Genomic DNA, 20823 nt, shown 5'->3' with positions numbered 1-20823 from the left:
TAGTGAACACGGACAAAGAATTTTAATTCTGTTCTTTTGCCAATATTAAATGTCACAATAAATACACAGTGGGTTTATATAAATGGGTTAACTCTAAATAAATGGGTTAAATATAAGATTGAGCCTCTCAGTGAACAATGAAGAGAAGTCACCGACCTATTGTATCTAGGGAAGCCTGAAGGAAAAAAGAACACCTTTGTCCCCACAAGCCCCCCCACCCCCACCACACACACACACACACACACACACACACACACACACACACACAGAGCTGATGTGGACAGCTTTGAAATGAACTAATGAGAAGAAATTTGATAATGTGTGTGTGTATGTATATCAGGCAACCTTGCATATATGTTATCATTTACTAGAACTTTAGAAATAACTATGTCAGAGTCTCTGGCCAAAAAAAGAAACATCTTCTCTGGCTGATTATCTTGGAATTGTGAATGAGTTTCTGCAAGAAATTTTGGCAAGCAAAGAGAAAAAAATGTGAGAATCAATTCCTATTATACTTCATTCAGCTGGACTAATTTTGAGGAAATTCAGTGATCTAGAAATAAAGATTTTTCCTCTTGTTTGCAAGAAGCAGTCTACAGTCAGCATCCTGCATTCATTAAGGTTAGCAAGAACCCAAATTTTAACTTTTGGTGGGTCACAAATGACAGTTCCACATTTTCTCAGGAACCCCAAAATGTCAATTCCTTTGCAATGAATTCTATGTTATATAAACAAATGATCATTACAGAGACATTCAAGAATGTGCCTCAGCATTAGAAACTCTTCTATATCTTCAAAAACATATAGTTCTTGAGATTCAAAAGAACTATTTTTCTCTTAAACTTAAAAAAGAGATTGCTTTCAGTCAAAATAGCCAAGGCTTATTGTCCTAATTTTCCTCTCTAGCCATTGTTCAAGAGCAAGACTGATAAAAAATCCTTAATTACACCACTTGTACTGACCAAGTTCTTACACAAATTTAAAAAGTTATAATAATCTTTTATACATTAAATACCATTTAGGGCTCAAACAGTGGGGATAGAGAGGAAGAGAGATTAACTTCCATTTCTCTGCCCAATCTGTTCTTGTTCTTACAGATATTTAAGAAATTGAGAATAAGTTTACAAACCAATACAAACGGATCCCACTGCTCTGATGACACTGAGAAGTGTGCCTTCAGCAATCGTACTAATTCTTAGTAAGCGAACCAATGGTGCAATTCCATTCCCTTCACATATTTGATTTTGATGCATCCTGCTGTCCTTACTTAGAGCTATGACAGCTTCACCTCCTGATAAAGAAAAGCAAGATACATGTATGATACTCCAGTGCCCTGTTCTACATTACGCAGAGGACACAGTGGCTCACACTTGTAATCCCAGCTACTTGGGAGGCTGAGGCAGGAGGATCACTTGAGCCCAGGGGTTTGAGGCTGCAGTGAGCTATAATTGTGCCACTGCACGCCAGGCTGTGCAACAGAGCAGGATCCTGTCTCTAAAAAATAAAAATAAGGAAAAATAACTTACCAACATACTGCATTTTAGCTGATGGTGACAAAAGCATATTAATTATAAAGCTGTATCCAATCTGTTCTGCCATATATTTTTGTTGTTTTAGTGTTTGTCCTGCCAAGGCCCAAAGTGCAACGGCTCCTTGTTCCTTAACATCTATTTGAAATGCCTATTTTAAAAAATATTTCATTAATTCAGTGAATATTTATTGAACACTTTAGGGATGTGTATTTTATAAAATGTTTATTCTAGAATTGGTTTAGTTTTTCTATTCACTTAACAATTCAAAATAGAATACATCATCTAAGAAAAATGACCAGGAATCATAAAATTCCTACCTTTAGGAGTTTTAAAAGATATTTGGTTAACGATTTTTCCAGAAATGCTTTCTGTATAAGAGGGTTGTGACTTGCAAGTGATTCCACAGCCATTGCACCTTTCATTTGGACACTAATTTGTTTCCCTTTAAAAAGAGCCACCAGAGGAGGAATCGCTCCCTCCATAGCTATAGCATCCTGAATTTCCTTATTGTCACGCCCAACCTCAGCAATTGCAGCAGAAGATACAGCCTTCAACACATCTTTAAATGAATTTAAGAACAAGTTAAATAAACCTTATGAAAAATAAGAATATCAAAGTGCAGCATATCATTAGTTTCCCATATTATAAAATCAAATTTGTAAAAAAGCTTAGAGAAAATAAAGAAAAGTAGAAATAAATAAAACTGGGTAGATTTACCATCTAAACACAATCAATCATTTGGCATAATCTCATGTACTATTTCTTATGAAGATAGATTTAGATAGTTATAGATGTATTTGATATAGTTGTATTTTAAAACAATAACCTGCATTTTTACTTACAATTAAAACATTCCCTCCCCACCACTCTTTTTGAGACAAGGTTTGGCTCTATCACCCAGGCTGGAGGACAGTGGTGTGTGTGATCTCAGCTCACTACAACCTCCATCATCCTCCCACCTCAGCCTCCTGAGTAGCTGGGACTATAGGTGTGCACCACCATGCCCGGCTAATTTTTGTGTTTTTTGTAGAGGAATTACTGGAATAACTCAGTACATTTCAGTAAACTGCTTATCAAAAATGATAACAGCATCTTAGCCTTCTATAATCAGAGTTCAAAAGTATCAATGTTACTGTGTTTGAGTATGGGTGTTATCACTAAAAATAAATACATCAACTTTGCTCAAATTTGATAGATAAAAATGCTGCCTCAACTTGTTTTGTACTTTTGGTATTGGTGAGTCTAAACATTTTCCTATATTTTAACAAGTTGCATTTTTTTAACGTATAGAAAAGTTGTAAGAATAAATCAGAGAATTCCTGTATACCTTTACCTGGATTTATAAATTTTTAATATATTGCCATATTGGTTTTTCTATCCATTTATCTATATAATCTGCTTTTCTAAATTTGAGGGTATGTTGTATGCATACATCATGGCCTTTTATCTCTTTAATATTCTAGTGTGTATTTACTAAAAACAAGCCTATCTTTTTATGTAACTACAAGGCAATTAGTAGATGCAATACTTTAATCATATTATGTTGACCGTCCTAGTAATGTCCTTTATCACATTTACTTTCTTCCAGTACAGGATCCAGACCAGGACCATGTATTGCACTTAGTTATGTCTCTTTAGTGTTCTATTATCTGGAACCTTTTCTCAGGGGTTTTTTGGTCTCTTATGAGATAGACATTTTTAATGAATATAGGCCATTTAGTTTAGAGAATTTTCCTCAATTTGGGTTTCTTTGATGTTTCCTCATGACTCAAGATATGCACCTCCATCCAGAATATTTTTAAAGTGACATTATGGCTTGGGTGCAGTGGTGCATGCCTGTAATCCCGGCTACACAGGAGGCTAAGGTGGGAGGACTGCTTGAACCCAGGGGTTCAAGATCAGCCCGGGCAACATAGCAACCTCATTTCAAAAAAAAGTGACATTATGTTATAGGGATATCCTCTGTGGAGTTATATAATGTCCATCTATTCCTCGATGGTGATGTTAATTTTGATTATCCAGTTTCTCTACTATATAGTTGCTATTTTCCCTCTTGCAACTAATAAGGAGCAAAACACTTGTAAATATCAAAATTTGCCCCCAAGATTTAGCAACCATTTATAATTTTTGCCTGAACCAATCTTTACTATGCTGTTTGCAAAATACTAATTTTCCAAATCTACCACTCCTTCACATTTGTCAGTTGACATTCTGCTATAAGGAAGAGCCCTACCCTATTCTCTATTTATTTGCTTCCTTGTTTATCCAATTTTTATCAAGATGAGGGCACAGGCTCCTATTTTATTCAATGAGTTATAATCCATTAATTTAATTTAATTTAATTTATTTATTTTTGAGAAAAGGTCTCACTCCGTCACCCAGGCTGGAATTCAGTGACACAAACTCAGCTCACTGCAACCTCTGCCTCCCAGGCTCAAGCAATCCTCCCACCTCAGCCTCCCAAGTAGCTGGGAATACAGGCGTGTGCCACCACACCCAGCTGATTTTTGCATTTTTAGTAGAGATGAGGTTTTGCCATGTTGCCCAGGCTGGTGTTGAACTCATGAGCTCAAGCTATCTGTCCGTCTTGGTCCCGCAAAGTGCTGGGATTATAGGCATGGGCCACTCTGCCTGGTGTATTTTCTTATTTATGTTGTTACTCAAATTGTCTAAGATTTGGCCAGTGGGAGCCCCTTCAGGTTGTCCTTGTGTCCTATAGATATGCCTCCTTTTTTTTTTTTTTTTTTTTTTTTTTTCGTAAAAAAAGGATTTTATTACTTTGTCACCATATGATGTTCTTGACTCACCATATACCTTCTCTGCCCCTGCCCTGGAATCAACTATTTCTCCAAGAAGCTCTGGTTCCTTTTAATGAGGGATGATATTTAGAAACCAAGATTTGGGTGCTTGGTATGCTCACTGCTACTGGAATATCATTGCTTCTGGATCATATATATATATGTATATGTATATATATGTGTGTGTGTGTATAAATTCACATATATAATATGTATACATATATATGTATATGTGTATACACACACACTGATACATACACACATACATTTCTGATTCCAATCCAACCCCAGAGGGTTCTTTATTGCTTTCCTACATTCTGCACATTTCTTTGCATAGTAAGAACCCAATAATATCAACACATTTATTCATTTCTTCAGTCCTACAGTACTTATCATGTGGGTTCAGAATTGTTCTACCCATATCACTGTGACATACAAGCTCACTAAAAAGAACTCAAAATCTGTGTGTAGTTTGTTTTGTGTTTACCCTTAGAAAGAGGGTATATAATGTACTGTGTTTAAAATTATTTGTATTCATTTTTTCTTTTTAAATCTAGTTATATAATTTGTTTATTTCTTTCAGTTTTCATTTCCCCCAGCCTTGTACATTTAATTTTTTGATTATGTAGAATATCAATATATTTCCAAAAGCAAAACTAGATAGAAAAGTGTTTGTGCATTCATGTAGCTACCAATATCCTTTAGATGCTCTATAATCCAGCATTTGTTTTTTCATATACTATCAAGGTTAATTATCTCTCTATTAAGGCCTTATTGTTCATACCAACTTCTACACCCACTTTATATCAATTTATGTCAAACACATTAACTATTTTTATTGTGAGTATTTTCTTCATTTAATCATCTAATCATTTATTTAGTGCATATTTATTGAATAGCTATGTGCTAGACACTGTCCCAGGCACTAGGGAAACAATGGTGAACCAACAAAACAAGGTCCTTGACCTTGTGGAACAAAAGAAAAGACCAGAGTAAAGAATAAAGCAGTAAGTTAAATATTACTTGAGAGTCATATCAGAGAAAAAGGGAGTGACAGGGTCACTTCCTCTTGAAGTAGGAAAGTAAAAAGGGCTTATAGGCCATGCTGGAAATGTGGACCATGTTCTAGGTGACAGTCACTGAGTAATTTAAAGAAGAAGATATGATCAACTTTACATTTTAATTAGATCACTCAAGTAACACTTGGAATGTTAACCCTGAAAGATTAATAAAATTAAGAGAGTATAGGGGAAACCATTCTTTCCCTTACCCAATATTCCTGCATCAGTACAAAAAGTAGAAATTCCTCCACCCATGGCCAACTCAGAAATATTAAGAATAAAAGTTTACCCCTTACTCATTCTTCCCCATGAGAAGAATAGTGAGTTACATAATTTTTTTAGTTTGAAGAATGAGTCATTGCAAATGCATGGTTTAGGTTCTTTTTGGCACTTTTTGTTGTTTTCTTAAAGCAAGCTTTCCAACAATAAGGCTGAAGTTTGGATCTCTATTTGATTCCTGTCTGTTTCTCATTTGGACCCAAATTCTGAAAGGAATGGAAGTATCTTTACTAAGCTATTCAGTAATCCAAAGTAGCTCTAAAGCTCAGGGAAGACGTCAGGGATGTGGATAAAGAACTGGGAAGAATAGATTGTAAACCTAGTAGAGTTCCTTTGGAGTGAATAAGAGTTAAAGAAGGGTATGCTGGGTGAAAGCAGCAGCATGACAAGAATGGAAGCTTAAGGAACTCCAACTTTAAGAGTTGGGTAAAAGAGGACTAATGGTGAAGGCAGACTTTATCTACAACTTTTGGGGTCATAATTCCAAAGTTTTCAGATTTTAGAATGTTAGGAGTATATAATACTACATATTGTATAACATCACAAAGGGTCTGGAGAAAATCAATTTCTGCAGAAATAGGTGACTAATCATTTCAAGAAAAAAATGAGGTGATCTTTTAAGTTTTTCTCAGTTTGAAACTGAGAAAATTCTGTATGCTTTTGTTACATATTTGAGTTTCTGTGGCGGTGTCATAAGCTTTTGTTACTAACACAGAACAGGAAAGTTGGGTGCCATATGAAATCAGAAGCATTGTAGGAATGAAAGCATGTATACATGAATGTATGTATATAAGAATGTGAATACAAGCAGCTAAATGGGTGAAGGAAAGGCCTAAAACAAACCAAATTTAGCAAGGGTAGGCTTGCTCTGGACATAGAGACTCAGACTAAGGAGATGTTAACAAATCCATCTTTTCAAGAAACTATATGTGAATCTACTTTGGGACCATTTTAATACATGAAATCTTAGAGTAGCTCACATGGTAAAGAAGACACTGGAATTAATAATATGCCTTTTTGATCTCCTATACCTTAACAACCCAGCTAACATCCAAGAGGACTATTTGCTAAAGCACTAAAGTTATATAGGGGGGCTTACCTAAAAAGAAAAAAATAATTAAAATTTATTTTAAATTATCTTCGTTGGAGTGAGCAGATAATGTAGATTATGGTGTTGGAAAAAATACTTTTATTTCAATAATGTATTTCATACCATAGTTTTCTTTCATGAATGAACTCATTTGTTATTTATTTATTCAAATTGCTGCTACAATTTGTACTTTGTTACAGCATCTGGGATTGAGAAAAGGAAAACAGGAAGAGAAGATCTAGTCCCTATATTTAAATTTTAATTAGTTAGATAAAACACAAACAAAAAAAGAGATAAAGAATGACTATAAATGAGTAAAAATTATAGATTTAAAATATACATAAAAGCTGACCCTCTTTAATGTTATTCTTTTTTCCTTTTTTTTTTTTTTTTGAGATGGAGTCTCACTCTGTTGCCCAGGCTGGAGTGCAGTGGTGCAATCTCAGCTCACTGCAACCTCCGCCTCCTGAATTCAAGCAATTCTCCTGCCTCAGCCTCCCAAGTAGCTGGGATTACAGGCGTGTACCACCATGCCCAGCTAATTTTTGTATTTTAGTAGAGATAGGGTTTCACCATGTTGGCCAGGCTGGTCTCGAACTCCTGACCTCAGTGATCTGCCTCAGCCTCCCAAAGTGCTGGGATCATAGGTGTGAGCCACCGCACCTGACCTCTAATGCTATTCTTAAAGGATAAAGTAGAGCATAGTAAACGATGGAAGAACACTTGAACAGAGAGATCATAAGGAATTTGTTATGAAAGGAGAGGGCTTTCAAATGATGTCACCACGCGATAGAAGTTATTAGAAGATGACACTTGCTTAAATTTGAAGTTTTAAAGTAAAGGAAAGATCACTTCTACATTCCCCTTATTCTTAAATCTTAACTTACATTTAACCAATATATTTATTTTGTATTTATTCCTGGTTAACTGGAAGAGGAAGCCAAATGATATACTGAGCAGGAAGAAAAAGGGCAAGTTCTTCTCAATTTTCTCTTCCCCCAAATTTGGGGAAAACCATATATTTGGAGCTTACACTGTTACATGTGCTGACTGGAATGAGATTATTCTTACAGAACCCAGGAGACCATTTGCAGTAGCTGCAGAAACTGCCTCATGGCTTTTGATGTTCTTGGTACTGAGATGCACTTTAGGAACTGATAATTGGCCTAATGCTTCCCGATAACCTTGAATTTTGACATCAAATATCTAACAAATCTGAAACCCTTGTTGTCACTTGCAAAATAGCTACCCATGATCAATATGTGTACTATTCACCCAAGGTAGCAAATACTCTCCTAGTCATATTGTATGTATTTTTAAAATCATCCATGCCAGTATTTCCATTGTAAACATGTCTAATTAAACTTTTTAAAAGAATATGCCTCTGACAGTCAATTATTTTTATAAGCCCAGCAGTTTAAATTTAACTGTTTTCTGCCGGGCATGGTGGTTCACACCTGTAATCCCAGCACTTTGGGGGGCTGAGTCGGGCAGATCACAAGGTCAGGAGTTTGAGACCAGCCTGGCCAACTGGTGAAACCCTGTCTCTACTAAAAATACAAAAATTAGCCGGGCGTGGTGATGCATGCCTGTAATCCCAGCTACTCAGGAGGCTGAGACAGAAGAATTGCTTGAACCCGGGAGGCAGATGTTGCAGTGAGCTGAGATCACTGCACTCCAGCCTAGGCAACAGAGCAAGACTCCATCTTGAGAAAAATAAAATTAAATTAAATTAAATTAAATTAAATTAACTGTTATCTACATAGTTTAGCAGTTAGGAAAAAAAATTTGTGTTTTAGATATTAAGGTTATATTACACATGTTTAGATCTATTCAAAGACAGATTCAAGACATCTATTCATATAGGACAAGTCAAACCCCATGTTTGCTTCACTTAATATATCTGGTCATTATAAAATAATACAGAGATAGAAGCTCACCTGAATCAGAACTCAGAAATCTGATAAGATACGGGAGGCCTTTATGTTCTCTGACAGCTCTTTGGTTGTTTTCATTTCCTATACATAATACTCGTATGCAGTTCATTACATTTACTAGCACATTTTCTATGTTTAAGTTCAATAGATTTATCAGACTTGGGATTCCATTCTAAAAATAAACAAAAAATATTACATTTGAATTAGTTTAAGATAAATGTAATCTTTATTTAGAAATACAAGTTGGCTGGACGTGGTGGCTCACACCTGTAATCCTAGCACTTTGGGAGGCCGAGGCAGGCGGATCACGAGGTCAAGAGATCCAGACCATCCTGGCCAACATGGTGAAACCCAGTCTCTACTAAAAATACAAAAATTAGCCGGGCGTGGTGGTGCATGCCTGTAGTTCCAGCTACTTGAGAGGCTGAGGCAGGAGAATTGCTTGAACCTGGGAGGCGGAGGTTGCAGTGAGCCAAGATTGTACTATTGCACCCTAGCCTAGTGACAGAGAATACTGTCTCAAAAAAAATAAAAAAAAAAAGAAAGAAAGAAAAAGAAACACAAGTTTGTAATCTTTCTTGCTGTAAATAACTGTTTAGGAGAGAATGAGTGCCACAAACAAATGTGTCTACTGGTAAGATACATTTTGTGACAGTTAATACAGCTATCTAAGTGAAGTAATTAAGATTAATTGAATATATTGCCCCATTAGGAAATATTTGCCATTGTAGACACTGCACTGGTAATTGGTAAACAGCAAGAAGCAATCGACATATACTAACTTAAGAAAATACTCCCTCTTCTACTTCTGGACTGTACTCAAATGCCAACTTTTCAGTGGAGCATTTTTCATCAGGCACGCCCTCTCGCTCCCTCTTCCCTGCTGTATTCTTCTCTGAGAAGAATCATCCATGCCAGTATTTCTGGGAGTTTTGTCATTGAATAGCAAAGTGGGTTTCTATTTTTGTAACTTCTATATGAGGGAGTTATTGTCAGTCAAAAATAATGGTCTATGAAAAAAACTTACATATTTGGCAATAACATCCTTGTTTTCACATTGAGCAATATCATATAGAATGACAGCACAGCGAGAGTGTACTTCAGGCTCATCACAAACCAGTAGGTTGATTAGAGATGGAATGCCTCCCGCTTCTACCAAAGCACGCACTGCTCTTTTGTGGGTTGAGATATTACTCAGTAACCCAACAGTTTTGCACTGCAGTTTTATTTTGGAACTTTTTAATAGATTGATTAAGGCAGGAATGGTGCCTGTAATGAAAAGAGCAAAAAAATAAAAAAGCTTGAATTATTGGTAACCATTTTAGTCAATTTATCATGGCAATATTTAAATAATATTTATGGTCATTATAATATAAATAATTATGAAATAATCGTATAAAATATTTATAAAATTATCATTTGAAACTATATGAAGAAACCTTCCATCTTGTCTTTGGTATGGGCAGCTCTCATTGTTCATACATTTGATTTTCACAGAGCGTGATCATGCATTTTATGTTAGTAACCTTAAGCCACCATTGAAACACTGAATTCTGGCTTAAGATTATTGATAAATAAATTCTTTGTGCTACCACATGGTACAGTTCAGTTTTGGTTATTGCATCAACTTTGTATGGCACTGCTTATGCAAGTATTTGAGCATTTTATTATATTTTATCCTTATTTTATACCAGCATGTGAAAAACAAAAAGTGCTGAATCTAGTAAAATGCAACATTAGTCTCATTAATTACAATTGGCTCAAAGATAGAAATCATTGGGCATGGTGAAAATAGAAAATCTGGCTTCAGTTTGATGCCTGTTATACTTACATCAATTCAATGATAAGCAGAAAGCACCTTATAGGACACACACAAAATGATAGAAAATATAATAGATATAATAAAGACCATATTTATTTAGCTACCTGAAATGAAACATCCCTCGTCACTTCTTTAAGTCTGTAGTTCACCTTTTGGATATAGAGCTTTTTGTACAGATTTTCAGGAACATATTAGGGGACTATCTGTGATAAATCAAATTTTAATTTATTCGTTTAATATTTATGGAGCATCTCACGTGCGTTCAATAACCACATTACGGTAGTGGCTACCATATTGGACATTTTCAAATAGAACATTTTCTTTGTGTGTGTGTGTGTGTAGATAGATAGATAGATAGATAGATAGATAGATAGATAGATAGATAGATGGAGATATAGATATAAAGACAAAGGGTCTTACTATGTTGCCCAGACTGGTCTCAAACTCCTGGGCTCAAGCTATCCTCCTGCCTTGGCATCCCAAAGTGCTGGGATTACAGGCACGGGCCACCATGCCCAGCCGAACATTTTCAACATTTCAGAAAGCTATTCTGGACAGAGCTATTCTCAAAACAATCCTATGGGGTAGAGCCATTTTTTTTTTTTATTATTATACTTTAAGTTCTAGGATACATGTGCACAACGTGCAGGCTTGTTACATAGGTACACATGTGCTATGTTTGTTTGCTGCACCCATTAACTCCTCATGTATGTTAGGTATTTCCCCTAATGCTGTCCCTCCCCCTGACCCCCATCCCTCGACAGGCCCTGGTGTGTGATGTTTCCCACCCTGTGTCCAACTGTTCTCATTGTTCAATTCCCACCTATGAGTGAGAACATGCGGTGTTTGGTTTCCTGTCCTTGTGATAGTTTGCTCAGAATGATGGTTTCCAGTTTCATCCATGTCCCTGCAAAGGACATGAACTCATCCTTTTTTATGGCTGCATAGTATTCCATGGTGTATATGTGCCACATTTTCTTAATCCAGTCTATCACTGATGGACATTTGGGTTGATTCCAAGTCTTTGCTACTGTGAATAGTGCTGCAAAAACATACGCGTGCATGTGTCTTTATAGTAGCATGATTTATAATGCTTTGGGTATATACCCAGTAATGGAATTGCTGGGTCAAATGGTATTTCTAGTTCTAGATCCTTGAGGAAACGCCACACTGTATTCCACAACGGTTGAACTAGTTTACACTTCAACCAATAGTGTAAAAGCGTTACTATTTCTCCACATCCTCTCCAGCATCTGTTGTTTCCTGACTTTTTAATGATTGCCATTCTAACAGATGTGAGATGGTATCTCATTGTGGTTTTGATTTGCATTTCTCTGATGACCAGTGTTGATGAGCATTTTTTCATGTGTCTGTTAGCTGCATAAATATCTTCTTTAAGAAGTGTCTGTTCATATCCTTTGCCCACTTTTTGATGGGGCTGTTTTTTTTTTTTCCTTACAAATTTGTTTACATTCTCTGTAGATTCTGGATATTAGCCCTTTGTCAGATGGGTAGATTGCAAAAATTTTCTCCCATTCTGTAGGTTGCCTGTTCAATCTGATGGTAGTTTCTTTTGCTGTGCAGAAGTTCTTTAGTTTAATTAGATCCCATTTGTCTATTCTGGCTTTTGTTGCCATTGCTTTTAGTGTGTTAGTCATGAAGTCCTTGTCCATGCCTATGTCCTGAATGGCATTGCCTAGGTTTTCATCAAGGATTTTTATGGTTTTAGGTCTAACATTTAAGTCTTTAATCCATCTTGAATTAATTTTTGTATAAGGTGTAAGGAAGGGATCCAGTTTCAGGTTTCTACATATGGCTAGCCAGTTTTCCCAGCACCATTTATTAAATAGGGAATCCTTTCCCCATTTCCTGTTTTTGTCAGGTTTGTCAAAGATCAGATGGTTGTAGATGTGTGGTGATATTTCTGAGGCCTCCGTTCTGTTCCATTGGTCTATACCTCTGTTTTGGTAACAGTATCCTGCTGTTTTGGTTACTGTAGCTTTGTAGTATAGTTTGAAGTCAGGTAGTGTGATGCCTCCAGCTTTGTTCTTTTTGCTTAGGATTGTCTTGGCAATGCAGGCTCTTTTTTGGTTCCATATGAACTTTAAAGTCGTTTTTTTCCAATTCTGTGAAGAAAGTCATCGGTAGCTTGATGGGGATGGCATTGAATCTATAAATTACCTTGGGCAATAATGGCCATTTTCACAATATTTCAGGAAATCATGGATTTCCTATCCATGAGCATGGAATGTTCTTCCATTTGTTTGTGTCCTCTTTTATTTCATTGAGCAGTGGTTTGAAGTTCTCCTTAAAGAGGTCCTTCACATCCCTTGTAAATTGGTTTCCTAGGTATTTTATTCTCTTTGTAGCAATTGTGAATGGGAGTTCACTCATGATTTGGCTCTCTGTCTGTTATTGATGTGCAGGAATGCTTGTGATTTTTGCACATTGATTTTGTATCCTGAGACTTTGCTAAAGCTGATTATCAGCTTAAGGAGATTTTGGGCTGAGATAATGGGGTTTTCTAAATCTACAGTCATGTCATCTGCAAACAGGGACAATTCGACTTCCTCTTTTCCTAATTGAATATCCTTTATTTGTTTCTCTTGCCTGATTGCCCTGGCCAGAACTTCCAACACTATGTTGAATAGTGGTGAGAGGGGGCATTCCTGTCTTGTGCCAGTTTTCAATGGGAATGCTTCCAGTTTTTGCCAATTCAGTATGATATTGGTTGTGGGTTTGTCGTAAATAGCTCTTATTATTTTGAGATACATTTCATCAATACCTAGTTTATTGAGAGTTTTTAGCATGAAGGGCTGTTGAATTTTGTCAAAGGCCTTTTCTGCATCTATTGACATAATCACGTAGTTTTTGTCATTGGTTCTGTTTATGTGATGGATTACATTTATTGATATATAGATGTTGAACCAGCCTTACATCCCAGGGATGAAGCCGACTTGATCATGGTGGATAAGCTTTTTGATGTGCTGCTGGATTCAGTTTGCCAGTATTTTACTGAGGATTTTCGCATTGATGTTCATCAGGGATAGTGATCTAAAATTATCTTTTTTGGTTGTATCTCTGCCAGGCTTTGGTATCAGGATGATGCTGGCTTCATAAAATGAGTTAGGGAGGATTCTCTTTTTCTGTTGATTGGAATAGTTTCAAAGGAATGGTACCAGCTCCTCTTTGTATCTCTGGTAGAATTCGGCTATGTATCGTCTGGTCCTTGACTTTTTTTGGTTGGTAGGCTATTAATCATTGCCTCAATTTCAGAGCCTGTTATTGGTCTATTCAGAGATTCAACTTATTTCTGGTTTAGTCTTGGGAGGGTGTATGTGTCCAGGAATTTATCCATTTCTTCTAGATTTTCTAGTTTATTTGTGTAGAGGTGTTTATAGTATTCTCTGATGGTAGTCTGTATTTCTGTGGGGTTGGTGGTGATATCCCCTTTATCATTTTTTATTGTGCCTATGTGATTCTTCTCTCTTCTTCTTTACTAGTCTTGCTAGTGGTCTATCAGATTTGTTGATCTTTTCAACAAACAAGTTCCTTGGATTCACTGAATTTTTGAAGGGTTTTTGGTATCTCTATCTCCTTCAGTTCTGCTCTGATCTTCGTTATTTCTTGCCTTGTGCTAGCTTTTGAATTTATTTGCTCTTGCTCCTCTAGTTCTTTTAATTGTGATGTTAGGTGTCGATTTTAGATCGTTCCTGCTTTCTCTTTTTTTTTTTTTTTTTTTGAGATGGAGTCTTGCTCTGTAGCCCAGGCTGGAGTGCAGTGGTGCGTTCTCGGCTCACTGCAAGCACCACCTCTGGGGTTCACGCCATTGTCCTGTCTCAGCCTCCCAAGTACTGGGATTACAGGTGCCCACCACCAAGTCTGGCTAATTTTTTTTGTATTTTTAGTAGAGATGGGATTTCACCATGTTAGCCAGGATGGTTGCAATCTGCCCACCTCAGCCTCCCAAAGTGCTGGAATTACAGGCGTGAGCCACCGCGCCCGACCAATTCCTGCTTTCTCTTTTTTTTTTTTTTTTTTTTTATTCCTGCTTTCTCTTGTGGGCATTTAGTGCTATAAATTTCCCTCTACACACTGCTTTAAATCTGTCCCAGAGATTCTGGTACATTGTGTCTTTGTTCTCATTGGTTTCAAAGAACATCTTTATTTCTGCCTTCATTTTGTAATTTACCCAGTAGTCACTCAGGAGCAGGTTGGTCAGTTTCCATGTAGTTGTGCGGTTTTGAGTGAGTTTCTTAATCCTGAGTTCTAGTTTGATTGCACTGTGGTCTGAGAGACAGTTTGTTGTGATTTCTGTTCTTTTACATTTGCTAAGGAGTGCTTTACTTCCAACTATGTGGTCAATTTTGGAACAAGTGCAGTGTGGTGCTGAGAAGAATGTATATTCTGTTGCTTTGGGATGGAGAGTTCTGTACATGTCTATTAGGTCCACTTGGTGCAGAGCTGAGTTCAAGTCCTCAATATCCTTGTTAACCTTCTATCTCGTTGATCTGTCTAATATTGACAGTGTGGTGTTAAATTCTCCCATTATTTATTGTGTGGGAATCTAAGTCTCTTTGTAGGCCTCTAAGGACTTGTTTTATGAATCTGGTTGCTCCTGTATACGGGTGCATATATATTTAGAATAGTTAGCTCTTCTTGTTGAATTGATCCCTTTACCATTATGTAATGGCCTTCTTTGTCTCTTTTGATCTTTGTTGGTTTAAAGTCTGTTTTATCAGAGACTAGAATTGCAACCCCTGCTTTATTTTGCTTTCCATTTGCTTGGTAGATCTTCCTCCATCCCTTTATTTTGAGCCTATGTGTGTCTCTGCACATGAGATGGGTCTCCTGAGTATAGCACATGGATGGATCTTGACTCTTTATCCAATTTGCCAGTCTTTGTCTTTTAATTGGGGCATTTAGCCCATTTACATTTAAAGTTAATATTGTTATGTGTGAATTTTATCCTGTCATTATGATGTTAGCTGGTTATTTTGCCTGTTAGTTGATGCAGTTTCCTCCTAGCATCAATGGTCTTCACAATTTGGCATGTTTTTGCATTGGCTGGTACTGGGCGTTCCTTTCCATGTTTAGTACTTCCTTCAGGAGCTCTTGTAAGGCAGGCCTGGTGGTGACAAAATCTCTCAGCATTTGCTTGTCTGTAAAGGATTTTATTCCTCCTTCACTTATGAAGCTTAGTTTGGCTGGATATGAAATTCTGGGTTGAAAATTCTTTTCTTTAAGAATGTTCAATATTGGCCCCCACTTTCTTCTGGCTTGTAGAGTTTCTGCCGAAAGACCCGCTGTTAGTCTGATGGTCTTCCCTTTCTGGGTAACCTGACCTTTCTGTGTAGCTGCCCTTAACATTTTTTCCTTCATTTCAACCTTGGTGAATCTGACAATTATGTGTCTTGGGGTTGGTCTTTTCGAGGAGTATCTTTATGGTGTTCTCTGTATTTCCTGAATTGAATGTTGGCCTTCCTTGCTAAGTTGGGGAAGTTCTCCTGGATAATATCCTGAAGAGTGTTTTCCAACTTGGTTCCATTCTCCTCTTCACTTTCAGGTACACCAATCAGACGTAGATTTGGTCTTTTCACATAGTCCCATATTTCTTGGAGACTTTGTTTGTTTCTTTTCACTCTTTTTTCTTTAAACTTCTCTTCTTGCTTTATTTCATTAATTTGATCTTCAGTCACTGATGCCCTTTTTTCCCCTTGATCAAATCAGTTATTGAAGCTTGTGCATGTGTCATGTATTTCTCGTGCCATGGTTTTCAGCTCCATCAGGTCATTTAAGGTCTTCTCTACACTGTTTATTCCAGTTAGCCATTCATTTAATCTTTTTTCAAGATTTTTACCTTCCCTGCAATGGGTTTGAACCTCCTCCTTTAGCTCAGAGAAGTTTGTTATTACTGACATTCTGAAGCCTACTTCTGTCAACTGATCAAAGTCATTCTCTGTCCAGCTCTGTTCCATTGCTGGTGAGGATCTGTAATCATTTGCAGGGGAAGAGGCACTCTGGTTTTTAGAATTTTAAGCTTTTCTGTTCTGGTTTCTCCCCATCTTTGTGGTTTTATCTACCTTTGGTCTTTGATGTTGGTGACCTATAGATGGGGTTTTGCTGTAGATGTCCTTTTTGTTGATGTTGATGCTATTCCTTTCTGTTTGTTAGTTTTCCTTCTAACAGTCAGGTCCCTCAGCTGCAGGTCTGTTGGAGTTTGCTGGAGGTCCACTCCAGACCCTGTTTGCCTGGATATCACCAGCAATGGCTGCAGAACAGCAAAAACGGCAGAACAGCAAACATTGCCGCCTGATCATTCCTCTGGAAGCTTCGTCCCTGAGGGGCACTCGCCTGTATGAGGTGTCAGTCGGCCCCTACTGGGAGGTGTCTCTCAGTTAGGCTACAAGGGGGTCAGGGACCCACTTGAGGTGGCAATCTGTCCATTCTCAGAGCTCAAACACCATTCTGGGAGAACCACTGCTCTCTTCAGAGCTGTCAGACAGGGACGTTTAAGTCTGCAGAAGTTTCTGCTGCCTTTTGTTTAGCTATGCCCTGCCCCCAGAGGTGGGGTCTACAGAGGCAGCAGGCCTTGGTGAGCTGCAGTGGGCTCTACCCAGTTTGAGCTTCCCGGCTGCTTTGTTTACCTACTAAAGCCTCAGCAATGGCGGATGCCCCTCCCCCTGCCAGACTGCTGCCTTGCAGGTCCATCTCAGACTGCTGTGCTAGCAGGTCCATCTCAGACTGCTGTGCTAGCAGTGAGCAAGGCTCCGTGGGTGTGGGACCTGCCGACCCAGGCGTGGGATATAATCTCCTGGTGTGCTGCTTGCTAAGATCGTTGGAAAAGCACAGTATTTGGGTGCGAGTGCCCCATTTTTTCAGGTACAGTCTGTCACAGCTTCCCTTGGCTAGGAAACGGAAATCCCCCAACCCCTTGTGCTTCCCGGGTAAGTCGATGTCTGCCCAGCTTCGGCTCGCCCTCCATGGGTGGCACCCACTGTCCAACCAGTCCTGGTGGAATGAACCAGGTACCTCAGTTGGAAATGCAGAAATCACCTGTCTTCTGTGCCAGTCACGCTGGGAGCTACAGACCAGAGCTGTTCCTATTTGGCCATCTTGGAATGGACCCCAGTAGAGCCATTTTATTAGTGAGTAAACTAAACTAAGAGATGTTAAGCAATTATCTTAAGTTCTAAATGCAGAGCTAGTTACACACCAGACCTGACACTAAATCTGCTATTTTTAATTTCAAAAGTAAATTGTGCAAAGTATAGAATAGGAATAATTTCTAAATGAAAGTAAATATAAAAGTAGTGTGGTAAAGTAATTTAAAAGTTAAATTAATACTTAACATCAGTTTTTAATTTTTTGAGCTTTTAGACAAATAGAATTGATATAGTTTTTTGATCCTGTGCAGCTTCCATGTGGAAAATAAAATATATGGCTGACAGGTAAATGAAGTGATCTTAGCAAAAGAAACCTAAAATCTACTAAAATTTTTCCTTTACAATCAAAAATATATTTAAAAATGACTGATGAATAAAATATAGCTCTACATAAAATAGCATTAAAAAAAGATAGTTAATAGAGTTTGCATCACCTGCATCCAAAATACATCTCCAGTATTGATCATTTGCTAAGCAAGTTACTTCCAAGGACATGACAGCCATCATCCTTCGTTTATAGCTTTCAGACTGTAACATTTCTGTTTAAAGTGTTCAACAGAAAAACACAGCTGTAATTTATACAAGAGGCAATGAAATGCTTGATTCTGTTTTTTGTACCAGCTAAGTAAAACCAAGGGTTGAGGTCACCACTATTACCACCAACTGCATGCATTAAATTCCCCTCTGTGCACAGCTCCCTGTGAAGTAGTGACAAATTCCATCAGCCCATGATCTTTGAGGTTTATAGTCTACATAGTAAGTGAAAAAATCCTGAAATTTCTTTTCTTCAGATGGGGTCTCAGTTTGTTGCCCAGGCTGGAGTGCAATGGCATGATCACAGCTCACTGCAGCCTGAATCTCCCTGGGCTCAGGTGATCTACCATCTCAGCCTCCCTAGTAGCTGAGACTACAGGCGTGCATCACCACATCCAGCTAATTTTTGTATTTTTTGCAGAGACAGCATTTTGCCATGTGGCCCAGGCTGGTCTCAAACTCTTGGGTTCAAGCAATCCACTTGCCTTGGCCTCCCAAAGTGCTAGGATTACAGGCATGAGCTACTATGCCTGGCGGAAATTTTTAATCTTTGGTCTGAGTGACTTAGATTGGGTGGTCACATACTTCAAATTCCCTTGGAAAATAATACATCTCTCTTGGCTAAAATTAGTTGTTAAATAAAATTTGAATGTGGGTTTTCAAGAATAGCAAAGTAATCCACAGTATTGTCAATAAAAATTTAATATCCATTAAATTAGGTATGAGGCTTTATACATTTCCTGAGTATAAAAAAGATACTTTAAATAAAATCTTGGATGAACTTGTACTACAGACAGAAGATATTACAAATATACATGTCTATTGTGCTAGGAAAAAACACACAATCTTTTCCTCATATCTTTAGCCAGCCACTCTATTACCAAATCTGTCCTAAATCTAGCTTGGCTCTACCATTCCATGGCATTCTCTTTTAAAATTCAGCTTCTACTCCAAGAACTCATCCTGAGACCTCTAATAAACTGATTTTTCTTTTACACATAGTGGAAATGGGTAGTGTGAGGAGGGAGAGCTATTGCAGGGCCCAAGGCAAAACAGCAGTGGCCAGATGCTCACTGTTATTTGTTCTGTTTGTGTCATTGTCAGGACTTCCCCCACAATGGCTGTAGGAAGCAGCAGCCCTGGTGAATTTTTATGTGCTTTTAGGCCATTCCTGTTAGGGGGCAGAGCTTCCTACTGTTAAGGTAGGTTTTTACAATCATTTAGTCTAGTAAAAGTAACAGGATGATCCTCTCACTTCCTCCTAACAAGACTACGAAATGATACAAATGCACACAAATAAGCATTGAAAACACTTTCCAATATCTCTTGGGGCTCATATCCAGTATTTGGGATATGTTCCCAGTACCTAGTAAATTCTAACGTCAGGTATTGAGCCAGACTTCTTGAATCAGTAGAATGGGGTTGAAAATCTTAAAAACATATTTTATCCTATCCTAAAATGAGTTGTTGGAAAAAAATCAGTTCTCATTCTCCAATTCATTTCTCTTATTTGGCTTTAGTTTTTTATTTTTATCAAAGTGATGCACGTGCATGATTCAGAGTTAAATGTTACTAAATGGCCTATAACAAAACTTAGTGGTTCCTGGCCCCACCCTCCCAACTTTTCTGTGTTCATCACTCCATATACAATCGGTTTAGACTCTTCCCTATAACCCTCTATGATTTATAGATCTCCTTATTTCTACATATTTATACACATTGCTGTGTTTTGCTACATTGATTTAGACTTCATTGACTTCATGTTATGAAAAATAGGAAATTACCTCTTTCAACATTGCTCTTTCCTCTTCCCTTTCTCCATATTTATAGCTTTTAGTTAAATCAATGTTAAGTGTTTACATGATGTCTATACAATTATTATTCACAGCTGAACACTGTAATGTACTATGGTTGTGTCTCCTTTTTTTTAAAACAGGTAATAATTTCCTTATTTTATTTATTTATTTATTTAATTTATTTATTTATTTTGAGACAAAGTCTCACTCTATCACTAGGATGGACTGTAGTGGCACAGTCTTGGTTCACTGCAACCTTTGCCTCCCAGGTTCAAGTGATTCTCCTGCCTCAGCCTCCCGAGGAGCTAGGACTACAGGCACGTGCCACCACACCCAGCTAATTTTTGTATTTTTAGCAGAGACAGGTTTTCACCATGTTGGCCAGGATGGTCTCTATCTCTTGACCTCGTGATCCACCTGCCTCGGCCTAATAATTTCCTTATTTTACAATAGTCCCCCCCCTTATCTGCAGAGGATACATTCCAAAACCCCCAGTGGATGCCTGAAACTGAGGATAGTACTGAACCCTGTATATACTACGTTTTTTCCCGGACAGATGGTTCTCAACTTATGATGTAGTTATGTCCTGATAAACCCACTGTAAGTTGAAAATATTATAAATTGAAAAGCATTTATAAACCTAATCTGCCAAACAGCATAGTTTAGCCTAGCTTAACTTAAATGTGCTTGGAATACTTAAATTAGCCTACAACTTGGCAAAATGATCTAACACAAAGCCCATTTTATAATAGAGTGTTTAATAACTCATGTAATTTATTGAATACTGTACTAAAAGTGAAAAACAGAA

General features: G+C 37.5%; 1 protein-coding gene across 14 annotated transcripts in view; it reads right to left on the bottom strand.

Moving 5' to 3' along the window:
* LOC105468228 (ankyrin and armadillo repeat containing) overlaps positions 1–20823 on the bottom strand; it is an 82883-nt gene that overhangs the window by 25045 nt on the left and 37015 nt on the right. For 12 of the 14 annotated variants that reach the window (XM_024788643.2, XM_024788642.2, XM_071073065.1 and 9 more), the window contains 6 exons: positions 18120–18224; positions 9725–9966; positions 8701–8869; positions 1850–2091; positions 1527–1680; positions 1130–1291 (listed from right to left, as the gene is read on the bottom strand). In XM_024788643.2, the coding sequence (XP_024644411.1) occupies positions 1130–1291; positions 1527–1680; positions 1850–2091; positions 8701–8869; positions 9725–9966; positions 18120–18224 (1074 nt within the window). The remainder of the gene's footprint in view (positions 1–1129; positions 1292–1526; positions 1681–1849; positions 2092–8700; positions 8870–9724; positions 9967–18119; positions 18225–20823) is intronic. The other 2 variants (XM_071073061.1, XM_071073059.1) reach the window with 2 other exon arrangements.

This window comes from Macaca nemestrina, chromosome 11 (assembly GCF_043159975.1).
Source record: "Macaca nemestrina isolate mMacNem1 chromosome 11, mMacNem.hap1, whole genome shotgun sequence".
Classification (NCBI taxonomy): domain Eukaryota; kingdom Metazoa; phylum Chordata; class Mammalia; order Primates; family Cercopithecidae; genus Macaca; species Macaca nemestrina.
The sequence above is the reverse complement of the archived record's forward strand: the minus strand, read 5'-3'. Positions and strand labels throughout refer to the sequence as shown.